The 14136-nt window shown below is 40.6% G+C and overlaps 1 protein-coding gene across 4 annotated transcripts in view; it reads right to left on the bottom strand.

Annotated features, from left to right (window-relative positions):
* Positions 1-4872: 4872 nt before the first annotated feature.
* LOC124009681 (potassium channel subfamily T member 2-like) overlaps positions 4873-14136 on the bottom strand; it is an 82057-nt gene continuing 72793 nt past the window's right edge. For all 4 annotated transcript variants that reach the window (XM_046321734.1, XM_046321735.1, XM_046321731.1 and 1 more), the window contains 3 exons: positions 10894-11206; positions 7215-7305; positions 4873-6348 (listed from right to left, as the gene is read on the bottom strand). In XM_046321734.1, coding sequence (XP_046177690.1) covers positions 6234-6348; positions 7215-7305; positions 10894-11206 — 519 coding nt within the window. In that variant the 3' untranslated portion in view covers positions 4873-6233. The remainder of the gene's footprint in view (positions 6349-7214; positions 7306-10893; positions 11207-14136) is intronic.

The raw sequence follows: 14136 nt of genomic DNA, 5'->3' as shown, positions 1-14136 counted from the left end.
GTATTACAGACTCAGACAGGGAGAGGTTTAAAAGTGAAGACACTTGTTGGTCAGCGCATGCTCGGAGTACACGTCCTGAAAAATCCGTCTGGCCCAATGGCCTTGTGTACGCTGACCTGTTTAAAGGTTTTACTCACATCGGCTGCGAAGAGCGTGATCACAGTCGTCCGGAACAGCTGATGCTCTCATGCTTACTCACAATATTTATTATTCTAACAGTGATTACAATGAAGGTGAATATTTTTTTTACATTTAAAGTTAACTTGTTCATTTACCATTCTGAACATTTTGCCATGCCTGAATTGGCTTCATTGATTAGTGTATTGAAATTGTGTGATAAAACAAGTTGGTATCATCAGAAATGTATAGGAAGTACAGTAGAGGACACATCAGCAAGGTCATCCATATAGATTTCGATTAACAAAGGTTCAAGGATTGTAATGTAAACATATTGTATGATTACTTAAGGAAAATAGTTCATTTCCACGTTTTTTTTACATTAGCTAGCATGCCCAATTTGAAATACGCTAGCTCGAACATCCCTGACCTAAGTATCGTAGCTGACTTGGCCTATTCAAGATAACATGCTACAGATCACTGAAATCAGGCTGGTTTAGACACCGAATAATTACCTAGCTAGTTAGTAATGTTGTCACACCCTGATCTCCTTCACCTGTCCTTGTTATTGTCTCCACCCCCTCCAGGTGTCGCTTGTTATCCCCAGTGTATTTATCCCTGTGTTTCCTGTCTCTTTGTGCCAGTTCGTCTTGTATGTTCCAAGTCAACCAGCGTCTTTTTTCCCGTACCTCTGCCTTTGCCATTCTCCTTTTTCTAGTCCCCCCCAGTTTTGACTTGCCTGTTCTGGACTCTGTACCCGCCTGCCTGGCCATTCTGCCTACCTTGACCTCGAGCCTGTCTGCCACTCTGTACCTCCTGGACTTTGAACTGGTTTTGACCTTTTTTCCTGTCCACGACCATTCTCTTGCCTACTTGTTTTGGATTATTAAACAACTCCAACCATCTGCCTCCTGTGTCTCCATCTGGGTCTCGCCTTGTGTCATGATAAATGTCGTAGTATAAAGTTGTAATTTACAATCTACAAGTAGCCGTACACCAGAGCTAACGTTCACACTTTTCATCCGATGTTGTTTGGATCAGTGAGTAAGCCTATCATCTGGCCAAAATGACATGAAAAGTGATCAAAATATATTAACAGTATTGCAGTAATTTCAGCAGTTAAGAATTATTTTGATTTTAGATAGCAAAGCAATCGACATCCCATCCTAAACTTGTTGGAAGCAAGAGGCATCCTGCTGTCTTTCGTTAGCCATGTCATTTTGAGCTGCATCCCATTTCTTGCTAGCTCTGGCCACTCACCTTAACTCATCTGAAAGATGTAAAAGAATTGGGTAGATGTAGATTAATTGTCTACCAATACAGTTACTACAATCCACTACTTTTAATCTTTGAGGGGGGTGAACGAGTGCACAGGTGAGAAGGGGTGCATGCACATGCCCACTGTCTTCCCATTTTCTAATTAGTCAACAATCATTGAAGCTGACAGCTGACTGTCACTATATTGATTATTTTAAAATAATTTCATGCCTTTAATGCAAACAATACCAACAGATTCTGCTCTAAAAAAAAATATTCAATTTGGTGACAATCTTTTTTTTTAAACAATCAAGCTGAGTGTTGATGGGTTTAAAAAAAAATCTCATGCCCAAATGGAATTAGACAATTTACTCATCAAAAAATAAATTTGCAAGGCTAGCCATCCCCTCTAATTACTTGGCTCCATCTGCCCCTCTGTTTAAGAAACTCAATATCCAATTATGCACCTTCATTTACAAATACACATACCTCCCAGACATCCTACCCAAACCCTTCAATCGATTCTTCCAAATCCGTGCATACAACACAAGACACTCCGATAACCTTCACCCTCCTCACTGCCGCACCACACATTGTCACTTCTCTATCAGATACAGAGGTTCCATACTCTGGAATTGATATCTTCACATTGCCAAAACATCATCATCGTTGTACATTGTTTTTGGGGTGTGTGATTTTCATATAAAAACTTGTTTGTGTTTCCAAACTCACCAGCACACTGTTTTTACCTTGTTTTTATCTGTACTGTTTTGTCTTTCACTTATCTTCTTTGGTGCGAATAAATAAAACCTATAAAAACAGGTGTAGACGATTAAAAGAGTCATTGTGATCTGATTGTGATCTTCCTGACCACCTCGGGAGGTAGTTAGGCACGCATTGTGCCTGGATATCTTGCAAGTATAGACAGATCTGGACAGTGAAACCATTTCGTTATCTCGCCTTCTAAAGTGATTGAGAGGTGGCACCATTGACTTACGGCATCAATATGCGTCTTAAAATATTCTTGAAGAACACCAATCAAATTATTTGCATATAGGACATCTGGTCACAATGCGAACACAGTGGATGGATATGAGACACATTTTAATCCCATGTGTAGACATATTTCTGAGAAGGTGGGCAAAATCAGAATGTGGACAAGATCAGGGCAAATGACGCATGTTAACGGCAGGTATAAACAAGTCTTTTTTTGTGCTCATTGTGTCAATTCAAAGTAGGCAGCAATGTCACCTCGATGAACACTGCGATAGTAACCAATGGTGTAACCTTTACTAGGTACAGTACATGGAGGACCTGTCCCCCCCAAAAAAATGTGAAAGACATTTGTCTATTGATATATTATCATGGAAAGACATGATTTTAGTACAACTATGTATGTGCATGATTATATTGGATAAAACAGCCATTGAAAAGCAATCACCACTGATATCAGTATTCATCCCTTATACTGTACATAAAACACATTTCACAAAGTGTGTGAAAATGTGTCTTAAAAATGTGCCTTCACACGACAGCTGGTCTCGGTAGTCTGCTCTCTCTCCCTCCATCTCAATTTCTCTCTCTCCTTCTCCCCCTCCCACCTCTCCCCACGTCTCACACCATTGTAGGTAAAGAAGTACCCTTGGGTCTCAGATCTAAACGTTCTCTCTTTCCTTCTCCATCTCTCTTCCCGTCTCTCTCTCTCCCTTTTTCTATATCCCCCTTCTCTCTCCCCAGGAAGGTAAATAAATGCCATTTGAGTCTTAGATCTAAACTACCACCACTGTCAGCGCACAGGCCTTGATGTTTGTTTCCCCGATGACTCTTCTTCTTCCCTCTTACAAGATTCCCATGGCTACAATTAAGGTTTGAATTTGCATATTGAAGTGGCAAGCGAGCAGCAAGCGCCGCCATCATAAGCAGAGATGAGGCTGTTGTTTTTTTATTTATGAGACTGCAACGACTGAGATTACGCGAAGGGATCGTTTGCTGTGGCTCTTGAAGAGGCGTTGACACCTCAGCGGTGAAAGACATCAGCCGAAGACATTAGCAACTTTTTAATGCGACTGTAAAATTCCCGATAGTCCACTACCTTATGTGTCCCCTGCTGTTTCCCGGCATGTACGCATTTTAGCGGCTCTTCATTAAGGACCTGTCCTTTTAAAAAAAAAGGCTGTTTCTTTTTGAAGATGATGTTTCTGGAATGAGATGAGTGGTGCTGATGAGACGTGTTTTGATTCATTCTTTAATAACTAATTAAAGGAAAATATGAAAGAGTGTGAAGGAAGCAGAGTGAAGCGGAATAGATCCAAATTTTGACAACAACAAAAAAATAGGATTACTTTCCCCAATATTCATTTATGCTGATTTTCACTGATCTTCTTTCTTTGAGTGAATTCAGACTTAGATGTTCTTGCATTGGCAGAGGCAGCTGTGGAGCGCCAATGAGGTGGAGTATGTGGGCTATTGCTGCAAATCAAAGAACAGCTATGTGTCTTGTTTTCGGCACAGTTCTATATCTCCCTTGGGAGGCTGACTGATGTTGGGTGTGTTGTTGTGTGAATCTCAAATGGCGGGTGTGTAATAGGACAAAAAAAAATGAAAACAGCATAACACAAGATAATTATTTGGTGTTCTAGATAGTGAATTACAGAGGATGCTATTGGTCCTAGGAAGGATGCAACATTTTCCCCATTGTATTTGTCGCTGAGAGATGACATATCACAAGCCATTGCCAAGGACTGCTTCTGTCACCTAGAATTCCAATTTGCAACTTCATATACAGTCTGTGTTTGGACAGTTGTGATTTTATCACACCAACTAAGCTGTACAATACTGTCTAATAAATGTGAGTCCTACTTTAGATACCTCTCCCGAGGGCATTGTAAAGCTGTCAGTCTGCCATCTCCCTCCCTCAGGGATTTTCTACTGTCTTCCTCTAAGCTCTTAAGCCTAATGCCACGCGCGCACACACACACACGTGTGCTCTCTCTCTCTCATATCCACCACCCACCCACTCCAATACAGAGAGCTTTGTCTCCAGTAGTCCATGCCTTTAGCACCACCCACATCACAGACCCAGGAGATACCGGAGTCCAAAAAACACTCCTCACCTGCAGACTAGAATAACTAAAAGACAGTATATATATATATATTCACAGAAAATGAGTTGTTTCTATGGCCACTCTGTAGGCCTACTTTTGAATACTATTATGCTATTATGGCTTCCGTCATCGTGTTGAGTAATGTCCCTGTCAAAAAATATATATATATGTATTTAATGCAAAGAGTGGGGCACTATACAGCCGATAATGCGCCTTTTAAAGGCATTATCCCTGCATTTCCCCCATCGTACTATTGCATTCATGGTAAACACTGTGCATTTTGTCTCGACCATAATTTCCTTTAAAAGTATGTTAGTGCGCCGCGCACCAACATGCCTTGCATTAAATCCCAGTCTAAATCAACTTAAAAGCTAATGAAGGAAAGAGTTCCCCACAAGTTCAGAAATCTATTTGCATTCAAAGTGTGCAAAGATAATGAGAGTAAGCATTCCATTATTTATGACAGTCAATATGAATGACAACAAACATTCAACAGATGAGTATAGTACAATGCATGATTCACAGGACTATACAAATGAGTAAATAAACAGTAAATATGATATCATGAGGTATAGAGAGCAATAGTAATAGAGCAATGTGGCGTCTTTTTGTAGCAACTAACTCTGCCATGGCTCGTTGGGCAAAGCCTATGGGGAATTTAATATTTTTTTATTTTTTTTATTGATAAACTGCCAAAATAACGTCGGTGGTAAACGGAGATCTTATAAGTTTTGTTCTGGAACACAATGTATAGAAGTTCTCCTAAGCCTGTGTTAACCTCAGACTTTTCCCCCGCCGTTTATCCCGAAACCCCATTCTTTCCCCATTCATTTCCACCGTAGCAGTGGTTGAACGAACCAGAGGTTAGGACTACAAGCTGGCGAGCTCTATACTGTAAACTATGAGGACAGATTTTTGCATAGCAACCCAAACAGTTCAGTCACCACCCCTCAAACATGCAAACAAATACCACGCTTTACATTTGAGTAATTTAGCAGATGCTCTTATCCAGAGCGACATACAGCTAGTGCATTCACTTAAGCTAGATATATGTGATTTTCCCACCTCTGTCATACTAAGTACATTCTTTCTCAATGAAGTAGCTATCAGCAAAGTCAGTGCTATTTGGATGGGGGGGGGATCAAGTGTGAGGGTTATTTCATGAAAGGCAACCAATATTTGGGGTGAGGGGTGATGTGGGGGTGTGAATGCTGTGGGATTACACCATACTAAAATACTATTTGACGAGGTAGGGTTTCAGACATATTTGGAAGATGAGCAGAGACTCTGCTCTCCTAGAAGAGTTTTGACCATGGAGTGTCTTTAAAATCATTGAGTTCCTAAACTGAGTTTATCCTCTGGAAAGGCCACATTGTGAAAGAGAGAGATACAGATTAAGACACACGTACATCTATGTTAATTGAAAAGTAGATCAGGTATGGGGATGATACATTCCAAGATTATATTGATTTGCACCACCCCATGCTCTGCGCAATGCAATATGAATTGTAGCACATAACATAATTATGGCATTAAAGGGATGGTTCACTTTGTTGAGGTTTTAACTCCTTTTCAATGTTGTCATTTCATCCTAACCGTTTTACATTAGTTGGTTATTTAGCTAGTTTTATTATTATTATTTTCTACTTTAACGTCCAGAATCTCCCGGCAAGGATGTAGCAGTGCAAAAAAAAAATGAATGATCCCTTTAACCACCCAATACTACTGTAAAGGCAGGTTGTGTGTAGGTATGGATCAAAAAGAAGACTCTGTCTTGGTGTGCTCCCCAAGACAGGTGTTGCTTCCCAGACTCTCCCTGCTGTCACCAGCCTTAGGGACATACCCCACGGGATCTGAACGGATGATATACCTGTAAAATAGGATGGAGAATTCCTCTCACTCGGAGTGGTTTGATATTTCCAAACAGTTGTCTATCCACAGAATAATATGGAAATGGGAGTAATATCGAGTAGGAGACATTCTTGATTTTTTTGACTTTTATGATCTGGTTTAAGCTGACACACCATTATAACATTGAACAGTGTCGGCAGTCAAACACCTTAGCAGACCTTGGAATTCGTCAGCCACTCAGCCTTGTTAAAATAAACCAGAAGGTGGAAGTAGCGTTGTTTAGCAATGCATATCCGTGCGTATTGCTTAATGTCTAGCTTCCAAGCTATCTGCGCTAATGTTTCTAGAAAGCCCTTATTTGATACTAGCAAGATGGCCACAGCTAGATAGCAAGATGACGAAGAAACAATGATCCCATACTATCAGTACCAGCCCATAGCCAAATGTTTAGCTAGCGCATCCATTGCTAGCTAGCTAAGGACACTGCACTAACTCATTTACATTACATTTACATTTCATGGAAGTAGCTTATCCATTGTGATTGAATTATTATGTCAATGCTAGCTACAGTGGTTAGCTAGCTTGGAGGAAGTATTTAGTGTTGTGCTACCATCCCATAGCCTACATTGCATACGAAGTGTGACTGGCTCATCCGTGGATGTACGGAGAAAATGCCCTCTTTCTTTTTCTTAATTGGTAGGTTCGTTGTTACGGGGTCGTCACGCAGCAGGTACAACTTTTGTTCTAGCAAGAGAAGGAATGGCCTTCCACTGTGATAAGTACCTATTGGCAGTGAGATTCTCGGTGTTTCATGCTTTCGTCCGCACATCGTCAACTGTTTGGTGTGTCTTTAGCCCATACTTAACTACTTACTGCCATACTTACACTATGTCATTCAGTTCCAGTTTGGTGTCAGGAGATGGGTTGATCAACACATATGTGTGGGAATGAGTGCTCTGGTTCTCGCTCATGTCATCTAGAATAGGAAAAAACAGCAATCATAGGCCTGTTCATACTTGTGAACTCTTGATAACATTTACATTACATTTAAGTCATTTAGCAGACGCTCTTATCCAGAGCGACTTACAAATTGGTGCATTCACCTTATGACATCCAGTGGGACAGTCACTTAACAATAGTTTAAACGTAAACTTTTGATCCATCTCAACATTTGCATCAGCCAATTAGAATTGTCGACGTAGTTGAACGTGATAGAATGCTACATGTTCGCTTTTCCCGTGAGATAGCCTGGCACACATAGCCCTATGCTAGCACGTCCAGCTGGTAGCCTAGTCAACAAAGGTAAACCTTGAATTTTGAGGTTTAAAATATCCCTCTGTTGGCCAAGTTGACCTAATGTAAGCAGTGGTGTAAAGTATTTAAAGTACTACTTACTAAGTAGTCTGTACTTCACTATTTATATGTTTGACAACTTTTACTTCACGACATTCCTAAATAAAATAATGTACGTTTTACTCCATACGTTTTCCCTGACACTCAAAAGTACTTGTTACATTTCGAATACTTAGCAGGACAGGAAAAGGGTCCAATTCACACACTTCTCAAGAGAATATCCCTGGTCATCCCTACAACCGTAAGGCTCTCCAGAGGGTAGTGAGGTCTGCACAACGCATCACCGGGGGCAAACTACCTGCCCTCCAGGACACCTACACCACCCGATGTCACAGGAAGGCCATAAAGATCATCAAGGACAACAACCACCCGAGCCACTGCCTGTTCACCCCGCTACCATCCAGAAGGCGAGGTCAGTACAGGTGCATCAAAGCTGGGACCGAGAGACTGAAAAACAGCTTCCATCTCAAGGCCATCAGACTGTTAAACAGCCATCACTAACATTGAGTGGCTGCTGCCAACACACTGACTCAACTCCAGCCACTTTAATAATGGGAATGGATGGGAAATTATGTAAAATATATCACCTGACACTTTAAACAATGCTACCTAATATAATGTTTACATACCCTACATTATTCATCTCATATGTATACGTATATACTGTACTCTATATCATCTACTGCATCCTTATGTAATACATGTATCACTAGCCACTTTAACTATGCCACTTTGTTTACATACTCATCTCATATGTATATACTGCACTCAATACCATCTACTGTATCTTGCCTATGCTGCTCTGTACCATCACTCATTCATATATCTTTATGTACATATTCTTTATCCCCTTACCCTTGTGTCTGTCTATAAGGTAGTAGTTTTGGAATTGTTAGCTAGATTACTTGTTGGTTATTACTGCATTGTCGGAACTAGAAGCACAAGCATTTCGCTACACTCGCATTAACATCTGCTAACCATGTGTATGTGACAAATACAATTGGATTTGATTTGATTTACTGCCTCGGATTTAAGGACTCACTAAACACAAATGCTTTGTTTGTCAATTATGTCTGAGTGATGGAGTGTGCCTCTGGCTATCATCAAAACATGTTTTTTTAATGGTGCCCTCTGGTTTACTTATTATAAGGAATTTGAAATGATTTATACTTTTACTTTTAATAATTAAGTATATTTTAGCAATGCCATTTAATTTTGATACTTCAGTATATTTAAAACATAATACTTTTACAGTATCTTTACTTTACTCAAATATAACAATTGGGTACTTTTCCCACCACGTGCCATTGTTTGATGGATATAAAGTTTAAGATCTTTGATTGACTGATACGGAATTTGATACAGGAAATAATCGTGGCCAGCTGATATTGTGTTAGCATAGGGCTAAGTGTCCCAGGTAATTTTTTATACACTGAACAAAAATATAAACGCAACATGCAACAATTTCATAGATTTTACTGAGCAACAATTCATATATTGAAATCTGTCAATTGAAATATATGTATCTATGGATTTCACATGACTGGGAATACAGATATGGATTTGTTGGTCACAGACGCCTTTTAAAAAAGGGCCGTGGATCAGGGGCATGGATCAGAAAACCAGTCAGTATCTGGTGTGACCACCATTTGCCTCATGCAGCTCGACAATGGGCCTCGGGATCTCATCACGGTATATCTGTGCATTCAAATTGCCATCAGTAAAATGCAATTGTGTTCATTGTCTGTAGCTTATGCCTGCCCATACCTTAACCCCACTGCCACAATGGGGTACTCTTGTTCACAATGTTCACTTAAATAAACTGCTTGCCAACATGACGCCAAACACGCTACGCTGTCTGCCATCTACAGTTAAAACAGGGATTATCTGTGAAGAGCACACTTCTCCAGCCTGCCAATAAGGTCAAGACCCTGGTGAGAATGACGAGCACGCAGTGGATTTTCCTGCAGTCAGCATGCTAATTGCACATCTGTTGCATTATGTTTTAGAGTGACCTTTTATTGTCCCCAGCACAAGGTGCACCTGTGTAATGATCATGCTGTTTAATCAGTTTATCGACACAGTATGCCACACCTGTCAGGTGGATGAATTATTTTGGCAAATGAGAAATTGTCACTAACAGGGATGTAAAACAAATTTGTGCACAAAATTTGGGAGAAATATGTTTTTGTGCTTATGGAAAATGTCTTATCTTTTCTTTCAGCTCATGAAACACAGGACCAACACTTTACATGTTGCATTTATATTTTTTGTTCAGTGTATTTTGTGTTTTTATGTGCAAATACTGGGAGACTATTCAGCCTGAAGAACACCACGGGAGATTACTCGGGCTGGTTCAGAGCAGGGACTGGCGACTGGGGAGCTGCAGGAAGGTGACTTGACTCAGCGAGGATGGCGAAGCAGTGGAAATATTTGCAAGGCAAGGTGGAACCAGTCTACTTGCAAGTCGTCTCAGCCAACGTGGTTTGGACAGTGATGGTCACTGGAAGATGAGTTCTGTGAGCTATTCCCAAGGAGTGCAACCACTGCCATCTGGTGGACTATTTAAATCTGTTATTGTTTTGGTCTTTGCACAGTTGTTGAATTCTTTTGACCACGTGATGTTTACTACAGATCAGCATTTAACTATGAATGTGTAAAATGTTCAATGTGCTGAAGAGGACCACAATGTAAATATATCTTTAAAAACTTTTGCTCAACACATTCCATTATGCATTTCTGGCTGCATTGTGTTTTGAAATGGTCAATTAAATCAATCAATCTCATGGGAAAAGCTCAAATGTAGCGTTCTATCACGTCATCAATTCTAATTGGCTGATTTTGAGAAGTTTAAATATGGACACCCAGTGATGGATGATGGACAATGGAGATGGACGAATGATGGACAATGGAGATGATTGTTCTTTAAAACCTCATAATGTCTGCCTTTCCCGCAAATGCAAATAGTTAACTAGAATGTAACTTTTGACAGACAAAAACGGACAATGATGAATGCGGCAAACCTGAGACGTGTGAATATGTGTTCAATTATATGCATTCATCCTTGTCCGTTTTTGTCAGTGTGTTGACTGACAACTAAGCCTGAGTCTCATGTTTCAAACACATAACGTATTTTGCCTTCTATTCCAGGTCTTGGAAATCGAACTAGCAATCCCCCCAAAAACATCCCTCCCCAGGTGTGGTCTCTCACCATAAGCCGTGGCAGAGAGTCCCAGACTCTTCATTCGGTTGTTGACCAGCTCAGCCAGCTCCTGTCTCTCCGAGCGTCTGGCCCTCAGACCCTGCTGGGCCCCCCTCTGAGCCCCCCTCTGGTTTCCCCGTGGGCCTCTCCAGCTCAGCTTTCGTGCCCACTGCATGCTCTTCCTCCTCAGGAGGGGGGCCTTCCCATCCGATGGGTCGCTAGAGGTGGAGCTGCGGTGGAGCCCTCCGGCCACAGGGGGAAGCTCTATGTCGGTCTGCTCCTTGGCGTCGTCAAAGTCCTCGACACATATCGAGAGCTGTGACTGAGTACAATCGAAACAATTAATGAAGTCCATAGTATGTCTATGGTGAAACAGGGTAAAATGAAATGACCAGAACAAAGCCAATTAAAACACACAGAAATATGGAGTTAAATTGATGCCCAAAAAGTTTCACAAATGATCAAGAGCGAGGCCAGAGAATGTGTTTTTTATTTTAATTTAATTTTTGACGATGATTTGTTACTGACATTACCACCAGTGGCACGTCTCACCGCGTTTGTCAAGCACAATTTAACCAAGACATATTACAGCAGAGGAAATCCAACTTCATCTGCACTAAAATTAGATTTTTTTTTTTTGGCTGATGCTAAAAGAGGCGCAAGAGTCAAATGCACGCTAGTTTGCAATTTCTTCATGTAAGAACTGGCACGCTAGAATTTTACACCCCTTATACCAGGTTAGTCAATTGACCTGTCTAACATCAACTGCTCGCTTGCACGGAGGTGGGAGGGGTGGTTAATATTTGACGTGTGTCCTTAAAATCAAGCGCAAAAGTTACAAATTCATGCAACACTAAAGGAAAATGTCAAGACCCCCCAAAAGCAGGTCTTAACTGATTTTTTGAGCGGCAGCACAGCCTATCCATCCGGGATGCCCATGGAACGAGATGATTATTTGCTTCCTCCCATTTCATTTCATTAGATTAGATTAAAAAACAAGAACAACCTACCCTCCCCTTTAATCAAGGCTGGTTTAGCAGCTTCACAGAAGTGCATATTTGTATCCTGGACAAATATTAGCCAAGTAGCCTATGAATAAAGGGGTTTTAAATTATCTACTCAGAGTGTCTTGAAATATTTGAGTCTTTTCTTCTTTTTTTTTGAAGAGCGGGACAAAATTCCTTCAAGAGCGTGGTGAGAATGATCAACAACTACAGGAAGTGTTTGGTTTGAGCAATTGTAGCTAAAGGTGGCTCAACCAGTTATTGAGTGTACTTTTTCACCCGGGGGCATTTGTTTATGAGTATGTAAATAAATGTCATTGTTGTGCTATTTGTTCACTCAGGTTCCCGTTATCTAATATTAGGTTTTGGTTAAACATCTGATAACATTCAGTATAAAAAAAAATGTGCAAAAGTAGAGAAAATTAAAAAGGGGGCAAATACTTTTTCACAGCACTGTATATGTTTTTGTTTTGCATGGGCTGCGTCTCAGTCCACCGCATCCACCGCTGTGCCGGCCTTCCGCATCTGCAGTGTGAGGTGCCCGTGCTGCAGCACTGTTTATCAGACCATGAGACATCCCGAAAATCGGTGTTCTCGTGAAAACGGTTTGGCCTAAAAACTAATTTGACTACTCTATGGAAAGATGAGTCCCGTTTGTGAGAGTCGTCTGAAGATAACCGGTACCAGTTTTAAAAAATAAATGGAAGTATAGAGGTTAGTTTTGTACCTACCAAAAACATTGGGTTAAAAATGTGTAAAAAAAACTATAACATTTTCTGAGCTTTCTTATACAGTTGAAGTCGGATGTTTACATACACCTTAGCCAAATACATTTAAAATCGATTTTTCACAATTCCTGAAATTTAATCCTAGTAGAAATGCCCTGTTTTAGGTCAGTTAGGATCACCACTTTATTTTAAGAATGTGAAATGTCAGAATAATAGTAGAGAGAATGATTTATTTCAGCTTTTATTTCTTTCATCACATTCCCAGTGGGTCAGAAATTTACTTACACTCAATTAGTATTTGGTAGCATTGCCTTTAAATTGTTTAATTTGGGTCAAACGTTTCGGATAGATGTCCACAAGTTGGGTGAACAAACTGTGGCCCAATCCTCCTGACAGAGCTGGTGTTACTGAGAGGTTTGTAGGCCTCCCTGCTCGCACATGCTTTTTCAGTTCTGCCCACACATTTTCTAGAGGGTTGAGGTCAGGGCTTTGTAATGGCCACTCCAATACCTTGACATTGTTGCATTAAGCCATTTTGCCACAACTTTGGAAGTATGCTTGGGGTCATTGTCCATTTGGAAGAGCCATTTGTGACCAAGCTTTAATTTCCTTGAGATGCTGCTTCAATATATCCACATAATTTTCCTATCTCATGATGCCATCTATTTTGTGAAGTGCACCAGTCCCTCCTGCAGCAAAGCACCCCCCCACAACATGACGTTGCCACCTCCGTGCTTCACGGTTGGGGTGGTTTTCTTCGGCTTGCAAGCCTCCCCCTTTTTCCTCCAAACAAAACGATGGTCATTATGGCCAAACAGTTCAATTTTTGTTTCATCAGACCAGAGTAAATTTCGTTCATTTCGATCTGAACGGCCTTTCAAGTTATGCCGACATAGGACTAGTTTTTACTGTGGATATAGATACTTTTGGACCTGTTTCCCCCAGCATCTTCACAAGGTCCTTTGCTGTTGTTCTAGGATTGATTTTACCCGTTTCACACCAAAGTACGTTCATCTCTAGGAGACAGAACGTGTCTCCTTCCTGAGCGGTATGACGGCTGCATGGTCCCATGGTGTTTATACTTCCATACTATTGTTTGTACAGATGAACGTGGTACCTTCAGGCATTTGGAAATTGCTCCCAAGGATGATCCAGACTTGTGGAGGTCGACAATTTATTTTCTGAGTTCTTGGCTGATTTCTTTGGATTTTCCCATGATGTTAATCAAAGAGTCACTAAGTTTGAAGGTAGGCCTTGCAATACATCCACAGTTACACCTCCAATTGACTCAAATGAGGTCCATTAGCCTTTCAGAAGCTTCTAAAGCCATGACATCATTTTATGGAATTTTCCAAGCTCTTTGAAAGGCACAGTCAACTTAGTGTATGTAAACTTCTGACCCACTGGAATTGTAATAGAGTGAATTATAAATTAAATAATCTGTCTGTAAACAATTGTTGGAAAAATGACTTGTGTCATGCACAAGGTAGATGTTCTAACCGACTTGCCAAAACTATAGT

The sequence above is a fragment of the Oncorhynchus gorbuscha genome, linkage group LG22 (assembly GCF_021184085.1).
Source record: "Oncorhynchus gorbuscha isolate QuinsamMale2020 ecotype Even-year linkage group LG22, OgorEven_v1.0, whole genome shotgun sequence".
Lineage (NCBI taxonomy): Eukaryota > Metazoa > Chordata > Actinopteri > Salmoniformes > Salmonidae > Oncorhynchus > Oncorhynchus gorbuscha.
Note: the sequence above shows the minus strand (reverse complement) of the source record. Positions and strands in the feature narration are given on the sequence as shown.